At 35.9% G+C, this 16,358-nt stretch overlaps 1 protein-coding gene and 1 long non-coding RNA gene across 15 annotated transcripts in view; one reads left to right on the top strand and one right to left on the bottom strand.

Moving 5' to 3' along the window:
• Positions 1-406: 406 nt before the first annotated feature.
• DGLUCY (D-glutamate cyclase) overlaps positions 407-16,358 on the bottom strand; it is a 42,242-nt gene continuing 26,290 nt past the window's right edge. For all 14 annotated transcript variants that reach the window (XM_080596278.1, XM_080596277.1, XM_080596276.1 and 11 more), the window contains 6 exons: positions 14,332-14,592; positions 13,784-13,883; positions 11,901-12,049; positions 7,725-7,844; positions 5,991-6,139; positions 407-865 (listed from right to left, as the gene is read on the bottom strand). In XM_080596278.1, coding sequence (XP_080452404.1) covers positions 722-865; positions 5,991-6,139; positions 7,725-7,844; positions 11,901-12,049; positions 13,784-13,883; positions 14,332-14,592 — 923 coding nt within the window. In that variant the 3' untranslated portion in view covers positions 407-721. The remainder of the gene's footprint in view (positions 866-5,990; positions 6,140-7,724; positions 7,845-11,900; positions 12,050-13,783; positions 13,884-14,331; positions 14,593-16,358) is intronic.
• The window catches only part of LOC308196766, a 28,619-nt gene continuing 20,118 nt past the window's right edge, over positions 7,858-16,358 (top strand). The window contains exon 1 of the long non-coding RNA XR_013952382.1: positions 7,858-11,841. This is a non-coding gene — a long non-coding RNA (uncharacterized lncRNA). The remainder of the gene's footprint in view (positions 11,842-16,358) is intronic.

Here is a 16,358-nt window from a genome sequence, read left to right as displayed (position 1 = left end):
TATCCTATTGTTAGGAATTAAAAATCTACCGTATTTCTGTATTACCCAGAAATGGACAAAATGCTTAACCATGTATAAATGGTAAACTACTGATATGAAGGAGGCAAACAGTGCAGCCTACCCTTTACATGGCAAGTCTTCAAGGCTGCCCTTATTTTCATTGCAGCCCTCCCCTTGTCTCCTTGCACTTCCACAAATGACTCACTGCTGCAAAAAAACAGTGTTAGAGGAAGAAGTGTGCAAGGGAGCTGTATTTAACAACTTTTACTGCTGTAACACTGTTTTTTGTTTTGTTTTGAATACTCCACTGCAGATGTCTTCCCCACCACAAAGTATTTTTAAATCCAAGTTGCTACAAGAGTTACTTCCTGTCACAGTTACGAGGTTAGTAAAACAGGAACAGCAATGCAATTATATTTCATTTTAATGAGAAGTTTTCTTCGTAAAAGCCAGATCACCTCCTAGTATATAATATCATTTAATATCCATTATGAAATTACAGAAAAGAGAGGTAGACCAAATCATCGTGATATCTCCTTCCTGCTTCACCAAAATATTATAAGGGCAATAATAACAGGTTGTGCATGGGCGAGACACCAGAGATGAAAAGTCCAGTACTTAAGAGACAGAGACTCATCTCTTACAAGGTAAAAAAGATCAGAAAAAGCCTAGGAAATAAGAAAGTAGGAGCAACTCCTGATTTGGAAATCTTACGGGGCAGTTACTGCTGCACCTCTTGCAGCAGCTTCTCAATCATAAGCGAGTGGGTGTCGTAGAAGGGCAGCCCGTCCACTTCCATTTCTAGACTGGCAGTTTTTCCACTGCGGACCCCGTGCTGCACAAGTGCTTTCAGAAGCTTTTCTTCCTTAAAAGATAAAGAAATATGACATAATTAATATCCTGAATCAGACAAAAACATTCATCAAGATCTTTGTTTTAAACCTAGGGAGACTCTGACCTCATCCTCATTTATTTTGGATAGCAGTTCGTGAACACTGTTTTTCTTCTCTACACTCCCTCAAACAGCACGTTGGTGTCAATGCTGAGTGCCTGATCTCAAGTTCCTATATTGCGCAAATGTGAATCAGAGGAACCTCCACCTGAAGTATCTCAAAAAACTACCTGTTGTTTCCCTAGCAGAGCAACAAGCTGCAGGATGCATTTTCAAAGGAAAAGTACAGAGGAGGAAGAGGGTATGTCAGGGGAAAAGGTTAACAAGAGAACCTAACTGGGCTGCGCAATCACTTTCCTGCATATTCTGTGATGACTACGTGCCTTTTGCTCTCTATCCTCTTTTGCTATTGATTTTATGAGAATTTTGATCCCATAAGAAAGGAATCAGGGAAAAAAAAAAAACAAACCTGAAGTTGCTCTTTCCCGGAATGCTTTGAAGTAATGTCTAATTTCCTTTGTTTAGAACTGCAAACTCAATTTTGTGTTTATAACTGTTATTTCCTTGCTTAACAGTGGTGTAAGCAGATATAAAGCATGTTCCAAATTGAGCTGTTATAGTACACAGAGGGATCAAAATCCTCGATTGTGACCTACGGGCCAGTTAGCATTGTGAGACGAAAAGATGGGATAAAATCAGCTCTGAAAAAACACTACTTCTATCAACAGTGAAATTGGAACAGTCTGGTTTCAAATGGACTTACATGTAGCTGTTTTGTCCCCTCCCAAAAGTTTTCTCTGAAAAGCCACAGCCTCAGTAGCACCATTAAAGAAGAGACAGACCCCTCTCTCTTCTCTTCGGTAATCGTTTCTGTGAAATTTCCCAGAATCTCAGAATTTAGAAACCTCTTCCCTTTTGTGAAATTTTGAACCTCCTGTTGAATTTCAGTGAAGCTTACACATTCCGTTTACCGTGGTAGTTATAATAAAAGGTCCTTCAGTGCATAAATTGTCTGTTCTTTCAGGAGTCGTTGAGAATTCTGGAGACATTCAGAATGTCATTATTCTATATACTCTGCTCTTCATTTGACATGAAATGTACACATTAAAACTCTTCATATAAGGTCTTAGCATTTTCTGTAAAGATAATTTAATCCTCGAATTTTGTTAATAAAAATCTAAGAAGAACAAAAAGCCTAGTCACGTCTTTGCTTTCCTCCACCCCTCCCCTCACGTAACTTACATAATACCTTGATGTAGTCATATACATATCTTTTTTTCTTCCTTTCTCAAGAACGTCTTTTCTTTCTATGAATGCCTTCTTTCTAAGAATGCCTCTTCTGGTCTTTTGGTCTGTTTTACTTTACAGTTGTGTGAGACCCTGCTTTGATGGAAATCGCTACTACCATAAGAAGCCCTACCAGTGTCCTTGACAGACAGCTCTATAGGTTCAAATACTTCTTATTTGATATTCCCTACAAAAACATTAGCAAAGTTCTTTATATCCTGGACACAGATGAATGAACAAAACATTGCAATGTTAAAATGTCTAATGTTTTCTTATTAAATAATTTGTTTTGTTTTATTTATTTTATTTCTAGGAAGACTTCTAAACCACCTAGAATATAGTAGCTTTAGATCTGAATTTACACATAATATGGTTGTATTTTACGTACTATCATATATGGCCGAAATATAAACATTTCTGACAGAATCAAAGCATACCTTACATGGCTGTTTAGCAGAGAATTCAGTATAACTTGGTAACCTGCTTTTTGAATGCACTCCATATAAACATTTATCTTATATTTCCTGGTAATGCATCCTACATCTTAGCTGTAACAAAGTGAAATGAGCCACTCTTTTTCTATTAAAGAAAAAATAGCTATAGTTATATGGTGTCAGTCTTGACATCATGTAACAATACAGCAATGATACAGCTATTTAAGGAAATTACCTGAAGACACTCTTAGCATAAAAAGCACTACATTGTCATTTATCAGCAGCTTATATCATGCATGATGATACATATGAATATATGAATGCAAATAGAAACATCTGATCTTTCTGCAAAGAGAGATTTTGTCTTGGCACTGAGTATCTATATGCAAAGTGGCAAATTATATCTCCCGTGTCACAAAAGAGACACCTGAATTGGATAAGCAAAATTTCATTTCTTATTTTGAATTGTTTTTCCTATATATTTACAGGCTAGAGCTCTTTGGTCTGCTTACATAGGGAAAACGGGCTTAATATTATATAACTATGCCTAATAAACTGTATTCTCTCATCAAACGTTACTGCTTGCACTTGTGAGAAACATACACGATTTACACTATGCTCAAAATCAAACCAGCTTCGGATTAACTGACACAATCTTGATTCAACTCCACACCTAAAAGGTAGGTAAAGACCGTTTAGGTCAAATTATTTCTTATTGATCAAGATGTCAGCAATGACCAAATGCTTCTCAGTATCTCTTATTAAAATATACATAAAGAATAAGTCATGCATTGAGGAAAATCTTAGTACTTTGTTGAGCAGGAATGGAGAGTGCCACAGTTCTGGGTTTTGTTACATTGCAACCCTGATATTGCTTTAATGTGAGGCTGGAGAAAACCTTTGTACTTCAGGGGAAGTCTTCTTAATTTAGTAATTATGATCTATGGGTTACATGGAAAGAATGCCATTTCTGGAATAAAAATAAAATGTGATAAGAAAGCTGTTTGGTACTTAGGCACTTACTCAAATATCTTCTTTCCAATTACAAATACACAAATATTAACACGGAGGTGGGTATGGTGGTGCTTTTTATCTTACTAGGGTAATTATTACAGCATTAAAAGAAGCTGTACTAGGCGGAAAGTAGCCATGTAAACCATAAATGGTCTGTTTTTTTTTTTTTATTCTAATGGAGTATGTGAACACTAATGTATTCAAGCTCAGGAAATCTTCTGCGCTGTTTACTGTTCTATGATTTATAATTAAAGATATAATCTCCTCTTGTCAGAAGATTTGTCATTTTCTTTCTTCCCACAAAACCATTTCCATTAATTTTATCTCAATAGATTTTAGTGTTGAACTTTCAACAGCTCATTATTGGATCATTATCAATATTGCCAGCTGTATAACTTGGTAAAATAAAAGCAAGAAGGATTTCCTGTATACAGTATCACATTTAATTGCAGTATCTCGTTACCAGGAATTTTGATCATAGTAGTTTTTTGGATATGTAAACTCCAAGGGAAAACAAGTAGATGGAAGTCGAAAAAATAAGAAGTGAAAAATAATTAATGTTGGAGCTGTCTTACATGTCAAACAGAAGTCAAAGGGTAAGTATATATGACTAAACTAGAGGTTGGGATCAGTTTCAGTTTTATATTCTTTGTATGAAAAATCAAACCAGCAACAATTACAAAGTATGACCTACTCTAAAATACTTTGTTTGAATTTCAGTCCAAACACACTGTCATCTCAGTAGAAATATTTCAGTGTTGCAGACAATATCTATGCTGGATGGATTACCTTTTGCTTAGCATTCTTAGAGGTCACAAGCAATACTGTGTTTTTTCCAAGTCTCTATAGAAGTACTCTGCCAATAAAACTGATTTGAATTTCCTCAGTTTTTATAAATATGGTGGAACAATCCTTACTTGATCACTGCATATATTTTTTAACACAGACAAGTTAAAAATAGATCCACGTGATTAGCAGGATGCTCACAGATCACAGTTATTTCTCATCCCTCTTAGTTATTTTACTTTTTCTCGGTCTGGAACCTCTGCATACCCAGCATATCACACTGTTCAGAGTTCCATTAGTCAAAATGCATTTAAAAATATTCCTCTTCAAGTCTTTCTCCATCTTTAGTTCAGAAATATTCAAACTTAATTATAGAAAGGTTCTAACATAACTAAGAAATGTAGAACGATCAGAAGTGTGGAATGGCTTGAGTAATTAGGATTGTGACTTTTAGTTTTGGAAGAGAGATGTCTAAAGAAGAATACAACAGAGATTTATAAGAATCATGAGCGCTGTTAAGGAGATGAACAAGGAATTTTAATCACTGTCTCACAGTACACGGCAATAGAATGGGTTTAAAGCAAGAGCACTTTCTTCAAAATCTCAAAGACAAAATGGAGGCCAGGATATCAAATGCTTCACAAACAACTGAGACTACTATGAAGATTTAATCTTTTACTGGCTGTTAATCGGAGTGGTCTGCTACAAGCCTCTAGCTTGTAACTCCCTGATGCTGGGAATTGTAATTCCGTAACTATCTTATTCTTCACTCCATCCTAAGCATCTGCTACTGGCCACTGTCAGAGACAGGAGACTGAGCCAAATGGACCTCTGGACTGAATTACTATGGAAGCTTTTAGACCTTTACTTAAAACAAACAAAAAACTGGTGAAACTCTAACAAGATTTAAGGACAAAAAATAGTTGGTTTTTTTATATAGAAAATTTTATAGTAATTTTAATGCAAAATTTTTGCAGATCTCCAAATTTAACTTAATTATCAAACATCACAATGAAAACCTCTATTTTTAGTAACATACTCATATTTAGGAGGAAGCTAAGACTGTATTTTAAGATAGACCACAGTGGCAGTGCATTTTGGAAAAAGTTAGTAGTAGAACATAAGAATTTTTTCCTCTGAAGCCTCTAGTTATGTAAACTGATTTTGTCCCAGGCATTCATAGATCTCAAACAGCTGGTGATTGGAGAAGTAACAGCCCCACATATTTTAAAGTAGGTGTAGTGCTGGTGAAAGGAGTCTGACAGCCACTAAAACTGACCATTTTCTTATAAAAAAACAGTTATTAGTAAACAGGATTTCTTGCACTGCCCAGAAAATTGTAGCATGATTTTGCACTTGAAGTCACAACACAGGAATAAATTTATCCTTGAAGCTTTTTACATGCATACTGTTCTGAATCCTTTACCAGATAGTCTAAATACAGTGCGGATGCTCGTTAACCAGGAATTCCCCAGAGTCACCAAAAGACCATGTGAAAGCAGTGACTGGGCACGATTTAGTGGCTGATTCCATCTACCCATGAGCAACTCACAACTCCCTGGCCCTCTGGAAATTACCTTTGTAACTGATGGAAGTGCAGATAGCCAGACCATCTTCAGTAATTGTGGAAACCCCACAGCTTTCCTCAGGTAGCGATCATGTATTTCACAGGTGCTGAGAATATACAAAGCACATGCAATGGCGTAGCCTCCCCAGTTAGAGACACCTGCAAAAGAAAGTCACCGTGAAACCAAAGTGTTAAAAAAAACTAAACGACTGTTATTGCAAACATACCTAACCTTCATAAGTCATTGGGCACTTACAGATGAGTCACACAGTGATTCTGAAATGGAACTGGGATATGAATTAACTATTGACATCAATTTGGAACTTTTAGAAATATACAATTGCTTAAGATATTAAAATGTTTTTATTAGTATTTCAGATTGAATTTCTGCAGGTTTCCCTTAATATGAAATCCATGAGCTTTTGAAGAGCTATGTAATAGCTTGGCATCTTTTGCTGTTAATGATACAGAGGTAGGAGATTTTTGATGACGTATCCTAAACCAGGTAAATTTTCACTTAAGTCAGATTTTATAGTGGAATGCTGTACCGTTCTAGAGAGTCCCTTTTTGGTCACAGATGATGATGGATTAAAGGGTTCAGTTATTTTATCAGATACGAAGTTCTGGTGAAATTAATTGTGTCTCAGTGATGTGTCCTTTGTTTAAGTATTGTATACAGAAAAACGTTCTAATGTAGTTAATATCCGTGAATTGTCTGCATGCTGTGACTAAATCACTCCACACACTCTCGTTTGACCGCTTCTTTGTCAAGGCCATATTGGAGAATGTTAGATTTGAAACTTGCTGTGGGAAGTTTTCTCTGCTGCCTGGCACCTTTACCAGAGATGTAGAACAGACAGATTTTCAAAAGTGTGGAGGTTGTTTCAGTGCATGTAATTTTCCACACAAACGTCTAAATATTCCCCTCACTTGCCTGTGCAGGGTCTGGGTGTGACAGTTGCTTTTAAGGTAAAAATCACCAGAATTTCCAAAACAGTGACTGTAAGTAACATGTAGATTAAGTCATAAGAATTAGATATAATTATCACCACAATCCCATTTCTCCCCTCAAAATTGCTGTTCTAGTATCAGCAGTGTTAGAAACACAGGTGCTCTAACTTAGGTTAGAAACCTGAGCTCGAGTACAATATGGCCCATTCACTTCATAAATTGGTCCTTGCTGGACTCATCTCGCATTTAATTTTATTTAATGCTGGTTAAGATGTTACGGTAGAAGAGAATTTTGAGCTGTAACATCCAACTTATGTTGTATATTAAGAACATACATATGTCTTGGAGTGGCTGCTGAAAGAATTTATCATCTCATGTAAGTGCAATATGGCTGATTTAGGCCTGACAGGGTCACACCCACAGAATTTTATCAGTTATACTAAAAATCCATATGTGCATAGACTATTAAAAAAAATTCCCAGATAGATCACTTCTGCAGTCTTCCCTGTTTTATTTACTGTGTGATTTTTTTTCAAGATTATTCAGGATTTGCCCAACTGTTTCCGATGAAATGCTCTTTCTTGACTGAGCATCCTCAACTTTCAGTCATTCCTGCCAGAACAGTAGTTTCTTAATTATTCAGATAATGGACATAATACAGAGACAGGTTTGTTTGTTAGTGATGACTTGATCTTACAATGTAAGAGCCAATATAAATTAGTTGGAAAGACAGGTGTTTCCTTTTCAGTTCTCTTTGCAATATCAACTGTCCCACACCCAAAAGTTCCCTTACCAGCTACAACAGTAAAATCAGCTTCAACATCACAGGCTATAATATCTCCATTTTTTATGTGCTTCTTTACAGCTTCTTTTACTTTGCCCATTCCTAATTCATTTCCTCCATCTCCAACACCTTTATTAAAAGAGAAGAAGAGATCAAATGAGTATGAAGCCAGCACATAGCTAACAATCCATTTATAAAGCAGTCAGTGTCTTTCACAAAAATCTCTGTGACAGCTCGTAGGTCCATACGAGATGATTTGTAGCTTTTCATCGAAAGTGTCTATAAACATAAGATCATGAAAGAAATGCTGAAAGCATCACATTACCACATGCTAACCTGTAAGTGTATATACAGTGCATGCTGTACTAGTGCAGGTAAAAGAAAACAAAATTATCAGGCATTCAGGAACTGCAGACAGAACTAAAGATAGTAAACTTAAACAAGTGTTCTACATAATGCATTATCATAAGTAAATTAGTACAGATAAAGAAAGAAGATAGGAAATTAATCCAAAATAAACCTGAAAAAATAGCCTACAATTCTACAACAAATCAAACAGAGAAAAGTTAGTCTTGCTATGAGCTTTAAGAGGAAAAAAAAAAAGAGAGATGAAAAGTAATAACTATTGCAGAAAGTTATGCAAGAGAATATATAATTATTTTCAGAAAGAATGACTTACTGCACTGGCAATGTATACAAAGAGCTCAACCCTGTGGAACATTACCTTTTTTTAAAAGAAATATGAAAAAAATAGCATTTTTTTTAGTGTTTGTATATTCAGAGGGTGAAGTCTCCATTTTTGTTGGTCAAGTGGAAATGCTGCATATTTGTCTTCCAGAAATCAAGAATATCAATGATTTCAGTAAAATCAATGGGACCTATGTAATTTCAGAAACATTCTGGGCAACATTATGTTTGGAACATAAAATCGTAAGGTGCCACTCAGAGACCTGGAGACGAGGATAACACAAACTATCGACTTAAAAACTTCCTTTAGTCTCTTACCAGTATATTAAAAAAAATGCCAAAAAACCAAATTATTTAAATGGAAATAAATGTCTCTTTTACGTTAGTTTAAATTGCTTCTTCTCAAGTTTATCCTAGTTAATGTTTGTGAAAAAGAACATCAATTTCTAGCACAGTGAAGAGCTCCAAATCCTTGCTGTAATGTATGGCATTTGAATTTGAAATAAGGCTGTTCTGCATAGTATGTGTTACAAAAATTACAGAGAGAAATTACAGTATTTATAATTTACACTTTAAGTGCTGAAAATTGATAAATTTAACATGTTTACTAACTGCATAAATGTCTCACATAACTCTATAATAAACTTCTTATGTAAGTGAAATTCAAAGTTATTTCTCAGCAGCAGTTTTGTATTTAGATCCCAACGTCTGTACAGTCAAGGTGAGCGTAACAGTGGCACACAACCAAATGACTGAAAAGGATTTTCATGGCTAAACCTCAAGCAACTTTTATTTAAATTTATTTTACAAAACAGGCATGATCTGTTGATGAACATGTAAAGCTTGACACATACTTTTCATCAGTGCTTATTGTTTTGCCATGAAACAGATAACCTTTTTTTGCTTAGAATTGTCTGCTTTAATAAACTGCTCACATTTATTTCAGTGTTGGGATGTAATGGTGCGTTCTAAAATCTGTTTGGTTGATAGTAACTTTCATGTAGCTAATGACATAACCATGGTACATCATTCATCATGTATAAATATGGTAGTTATTACTGTTTTGTAAGAATCCACGTTTTGATATTTTGGTATATTCAAAAATTCTGCTCTTAATCTTTAAAGAGGTTAAAATGAACTCTGTCTTTAAGGACAATCAACAGTTTCTTTAGTAGTGAAAGATAACATTGGTTAACAGTTGGTAGATATTCTGCTTTGGATGGAACCATTTGCATTTCACTGCGAAGAAAAAAAATCACATCTTTCTGCATCGAAACATTTCCTGCACCATCTGTTTTCTTTTTCCTCTACACTTTTACAGAGGACTACACTTTGCTATAGGTTTTCCAGAGTGAGATTCACCTGACAAAACAGTCATGTGCATATGAGCTAGTCAGTTAGACTTCTTTGAAAGTCAGCAGAGAGACATGGACCCTTCAAACATTCAATTCACCTCATCCCAATGCAGAAATCTCAAATACAGATGTCTGAAAATAGAAAAGGAGAATTCTCTTCTCCTAAAGGCCTGAGTGCTTTACAGACAGAGGAAATACAGTTTTGTCAGATCTTCTGCATAAGCTTTCACTGACTACATTAGTTTCTGAAACTAAATTCCTGAAAAATGCAGAAAATGCCAGTCCTCTGTACTGAAAATCATTTGTGTGAAAGGGGAAATGAATGTGATCACTTTTTTTTTTTTTTTTAAATGCAGGTCTTCAAAAAGCATAAAGTTATGTCAATTGCATGACAGCTGAGAAAATTATCATGTGGTTTTGGTAACATCTCAATCTTTCATTTCAACTTTTTGTGGAAATGATTCCTTCCACCTTCACTGTTTCATGTCTTTTTATTTTGTATATTCCTGAAAGTTTCTGCTTTGTATATTCCTGAAGGTTGCGCTTAAAATCACATTTATTTTATGATAATACTCCATAAAATTGTAGGCATTGTTCATGATTTGTCTGTGGTCAGACTCCTACATCAGATATTTTTTTCAAACCTTCTCATTTTCAGTGTAAAATCTGACAACAATTAATCAACATGTAACAAATGTTCTACTCTTTCCCCCCGCCTCCACCTACTGACACAGGGCAAAGACTTCTGTAATGCTGAAAACTTTATCTATCTTTTTAGTATCCATGTCTAGTCTACAAAGTTATCCAAGTTAACTTAAAATCAGGGATGAGGTAATTAACTGCAGCAAATAAAGTTCTCAGGCATTTTGCTCAACATCTTTATAAAAGACATTATTCTATCCTTATTCAGTGAAATCTTTGGCTTCTCTGCTGAGATTGCCAACAGAGTGCCATCTAGAGTGCTTCTTTTTGAACGTTGAATGTTACTCCTTAGGAACAGGCAAATATTTGCATTAAATCTGAATAAAATGTATTGCAAATTTTAAGATGGTACAAAAAATACCTGTGAACTCTGCTGCTACACAGCTTCTAAATAAGATTTCAATACACTGAGACCAGACTATGCATTATTTCTGCAGGAGCGCTCTACACTCTCTGGAAACATATGAAAAACATCACTATTTAGAAGTCAGAGTTTCAGTGCCTTCTCAATACTTAGGAGTGAGTCCACAGCACTGCAAAAAGAAAAAAAGCCAGACCAGTAGCCGTGTTCTAATGTGACTGAAATCAGCCTGGCATGGACACTTTATGTCTAATTTTGTTTCAAATGTTTATATAGATCATGTATCTCCTAACTCCATTTTGGGCCACACAATGCAGCAGGAAGCATTTGTTTATACAAGAACTTTATACAACACTTTATATATATACACCCAGGAATCCTTGATCTTTGGCATATTCTTACAAAGCCAGATACAACTAAGGTTTTGGGGAAAAAAAAAAAAAAAAAAAAGACTATTGGCAAAAGAGAGGAGCACTGTATTGACAAAAGCACTCTTTAGATTTACTAGTTGATGTGAATGTAGGTTTGGTAGGAAGGACAATGTGCTCCTTTAAAGATCATTATTTTATACTCACATTTTCTTAGAGAAGGGCCCATTGTACTAGATGCAGCTATGCAATCCCTGCTCAAGAGAATTTACCATCAATTGCAATATAACTGAATGTTCTATCCAGACTTGCTCTTTTAATGCAGGTATAACAACCATAAAAATGACTGCAATATTTCTATGCTGCCTTTCACATACAAAATACAGAATGTACAGATGTCACTGTCAAAACCTACACCTAGGAGAGCCTATGTTTGCACACTCACATATAGATAATATACACGTCTGAGCTTACGTATTTGTCCTTAAATAACTTTGAATTCAACTCCTCCATATTTTTTTTGGATGTGATCACCCTTTCATAAAAACCTGTAATTTTTCTCTAGCGTCTCTCCCTTTAAATTCAACCAAGAGAAACAGCTGTAGCCCTCAAGCAGTTATTCAGCACCTGCCTCCTGATCTGCAGTACTTCCAGTAAGTAAGAGTTCTTGTTTTGTGCTTCTCTTGCTTCTGAGACTATAATGCAGTCATACCTGTTGTTGTGACTCCCGGAATGGTTTGTGCAGCTAAAAATAGGTCATCTATGGGATCCACTAGATGTTTAATATTAACTTTCCTGGCATTGTAGTAATTGCCATCAGCAGCCATTCCAGCACGCTCTATTGCTATCAGGTGATCAAATCTGGTTAGAGACAGAGTGAAAGAACAGAAGAATGGAGTCAAATGTTTGATTCTCACCTAAAATAGTCTTCTGTTGGGTACTTCTCCTGTTGTACTTGGTTCCACTCTTTGAGTATTTATGATGTAAGGTAAAACTTGGATCCTGAATTGTTGTTTCTACTTGCAGTTCTCTATAGTTCTTTTTCAAAGGTTAGTCTAGTTTCTTTATAGCTTTAGTGCAACTTCATCAAACCATGTTTGCCACCAATAAATAAGGAAGTTCCTGAAATCTTCCTAAGCAGTAATCCTTTGGATCAGCCACCTGGGCTTGCTCTTTTTCATGTTAAAATACATAATATCTCATAATATACTTGTCTCCGTGTTTTCAAGCAGAACAAAGAAGTGTCTACCTAATGATGATGTAAGTCCTCGCTGGTGTAAATGTAGTCTCTGCTTAAATAACGTTGTTTGGAAAATGTTCACTTGTAGCTAGTTAGGGAGCTTTTTGGTTTGGGTCTTCAGATCTTGGAGCTGTGGGTTTGAGGGATTTTTTATTTTTAAAGTCCATGCCTGTTTTGCTAGCTACAAAAGTACACAGATGTATTGCAGATGTCCAATGCTTTAAGCAGAATTTTAGTACTCAGCTCTGCCACTGTATGTTAGAATTAAGTTATTTTTCTTTCATTTCTCCAATTTTGTTGTCAAGAGGTTACTAATTCTGTTGAATTACTTCATGTTGTTGTGTGTGGGTATCTACAGTGACTCAGGAGACCTCAAACAGTTTAGTTGTCTACTTTAAAGAAACACTTACTTTAGTTTATTGGAATTGTGGGATCAATTGAAATAGAAACTGGCTGTAATTGAATGATGCATAGCTATAAAAAATGCTTTTAAAACAGTACATAAAAACTAAAGACGGTATCATGCTGAACTTACAGCATACGCCAACCAATAAATTGATGAAGCAAATACCAGGGTGAAAGATTTTTTTATTAGGAAGAACAAATGGAAGGCAACACCATTAAAATGCTGTACAGGGAAAGATCAATAAAAATGAACAATATATGCCTATTTAAAGGAAATATAAGTTGCTTACTAAGTAATGAAATGTGTTCTTCAGTGCTTTAACCTTAATCATGTACTTGTACAAACGTGAATTTCTGCACAACATTTTATACTGGACACCATGTATGCAAACTGTTTAAATCAATATTCAGAAGTGCATGCATGCTTCTATAACTTTGGTTTTGTCTGCCTAAAGACAATAGGATAATCACTTTTGCAGTTATTAAAAACAGTTGAGATTTACTAAATCAGATCCAATTTCCCAGTTGTCAAACTTGAGCCAAAGCTGTAGAAAGCAAACAAATTCTCTTCCCAGCTCCTTCACTGACTCTGCCTCTCTGCATCCTAATTTTTATGCTGATTTAAAAACTGGGAAAATTTATATATAGTATGCAATATATATGCATATTGCCATGGAATAACAGCTGAAAAGCTTTTAGATTTTTTTTGAAGGAAAAGAGCTATTGATATGTGAAGTATTAATTCTTTTTGTACCCCAGAAATGCATACACTCAGAATAACGTGGAATTCTTTACGTGTGCTCTAATACCAATATTCTGCTTCAAAGTTTGTTGCATTAATTCCAGTTCTTAAGGATTTACTTGCAAGCATTACACCTTCTTAAGTCATAGTTATTTATAACACTACACAGTAGAAGTGTGACCCATTCTCAAAAATTGAATAAATGTACCTAGGTCTTCCGGGATTCCCATTCTCACACAAAAACATCAAAGCTGAATCAGCATTTTCCCTTCGATAACTCAGTAGAGGGACAGGTCTCTTCAGGATTCCTAGAGGAAAATAAAATACAATTCAGATTCACATACCATTTTTTTTTGGTGTGTGTTTCAGTGATCTTTTTTTTTTCCCTAGGTAGAACAGTTAGAATATTCAGGCCTCAATGGGTTTACACAGTTCCTGATAAGCTCCCTGCATCCTTGCTTTAAATTAAATTAATTTACTTGTTAGTACTGGTAAATGGGACCTTGGGATAGAAAACAGGTCTACTAGAATAAGAACAGACATCCAGAATTCATCACAAATGGCTAACCCAGATGCACAAACATTAACTTGGTGCCAGCTTCATTTAACAGAACATAACAATGCTAATCAGAGGTTCAGGATGAATGCGTGTTCATTCTCTGAAAAAAAAAAATCTGTAGTAAGTTTCAGTGAGATTAACTGAAGTGAACCTTGGGTCAAATTAGGAAGACAAAACTGGAAAAATGTATGTCTTACCTAGTTGAACAGCATCGTCAATAATCTTTTTATTCAGATCCATGGCTCTCTGATCTGTTACTATGGCAACATCTTTCTCCAAGGCCTGCAGCATGGCTGCGATAGCGAGGGCTCCTGGGGGCCCATCATTCTCTTCTGGTGGCTCGTAAGAGAAGTGGGTAGGAAATCCAGTTGTTATCAACACCGACCGAGCATGGGAGATGGCCAGGCAAGCCTTCAGCAGTTCATCCGGGCGGTGTAAATGAATTATACCCCGCTCTCCTACGAAAGTATTTTTAAAGATGTATATATTTTTTAAGAGAACAGTACACTTCAGTACGTTGTTCTCCTTTTGAAGTTTCTGTTTAGGTGAATCTGTGTACTTTAATGACATAATACGGGTAAAAATAATACAATAAAAAGAAAAACCTCTGGTCAAGGCAGGAATTGGGCTAATTTCCTCAGGAAGCCTAGGAAGGTGTAGGATATGAGTAATGAAAATAACGAGCTGTGTTTCCAGGTTAAGAATCCCGGTTAACTGGGTTTTGAAAATTACTATGCTAGCGTTTCTAGGTATTGGTGTAAGTTGTGTTTTTATTTTTTTCTTCCTAAGAACTCATTGAATATCATCTTCCTTCCTTCCACCCCTTGCTTTCCTCTGATCTGTGGTTACAGTTGTGCCAGACTATGTCTAACTACTAAAGCTAGCTTGCTACTCAAGTTTCCCCCATTTTACAGAAGATTCAATGCAGACCTTGGATGAGTAAGCTGGTTCTTTGTCTCTGCTTCTTTGACTCTGCTTAACTCTGTCCCTTTAAGGAAAGAGCTAATTTCCAAATAAATTCAACATACTTCTGTGGTTAATAATTTCATTGAGGGTCCAGGTACACTGTAATTTATGGGGACTTGATAAACTCAATTACTACAGAGGTATCTAGGCAATTACTAAAAGATCTTGCTGTTACATGTTATTTGACCTTGAGAAATAGGTGAATATTAGTAGATCTCTTGGGTCAGTCCCTAAAGAGGCAACTCTGCCTATCTAAGTCTTTTATTATTGCAATATCTCCTATTCCCTCTCCTTTTCCTGACACTCAGAAACACAAGTGTGCGGTGCAGTCCTTTAGATTTGCTCGCATTCCTGAAAACCATGGATACCAGCATGATGTGCTGATATTCATGGGCTGAAAGTGAGAGGGAAGTCCTCACTATTGTTTTCTAGTCTCCTCATATCTTAATCCTTCTCACCTTTTTTCCCTCCTTTCCTGGTGGTGTACCAAGTTTCCTCTTTGTCATTTTCTCACCATTCCTCCTACATAACATACAGGCAATATATAATTTATAGATAGTGGACAAAGAAAAAAGTTCTCAACAAAACTCAAGTAACAGAAGCAGGGTATATTAGTCTTTGAAAAGTGGAGTGTATCAACTGAGATGAAGTACTACAGTAATGTAGCTACTCTCTTTTAGCAATAAAATGAGCTAACTCTGAAGCTAGGTCCGGTATTTCTGCAGAGCATGGCATTGTGCCATGCTGAACTCCAGAGAGTGGATAAAAGGAAAGGCCTTGTGAGTAAAAATAAACAGACCCAAAAATATGCACACAGCCCAAACCCTGAGTTTGGAAGAGCCGGGCATTAGCTGTTTTCCACTGCTGCCTGTAAAAGATTTCAAAAAATTTATAGGAAACTGAGATCAAAACTTACAGCAGACAGAGGGGACAAATTCAATGTGCATTTTGGAAATAGTTGTGTTATTCTGTCTGCCTTTTGATCCTGTATCCCTTTATTTCCCTCTCTTCTCTCTTGCGCACATACACAACCCTACCTCTCAGCCTTCTGTTGTGATCAGGTCAATTTGGTCCATCACACAACACCTCAGCAACAAATATGTCAGCAGAGCTTGATGTAATTCCACCCATCAGAGAGGGATGTTTGAAAAACACATGCTACTACCCAGTAAGAGAACAGTAGTCATGAATATATGTAAAGAAACATACTATTTACTCAACAGTGAATAGCTACGTAACTCTTACAGTATGCTGAGGT

This window comes from Anser brachyrhynchus, assembly GCF_964034855.1.
Source record: "Anser brachyrhynchus genome assembly, chromosome: 5".
Taxonomy (NCBI): Eukaryota; Metazoa; Chordata; class Aves; order Anseriformes; family Anatidae; genus Anser; species Anser brachyrhynchus.
Note: the sequence above shows the minus strand (reverse complement) of the source record. Positions and strands in the feature narration are given on the sequence as shown.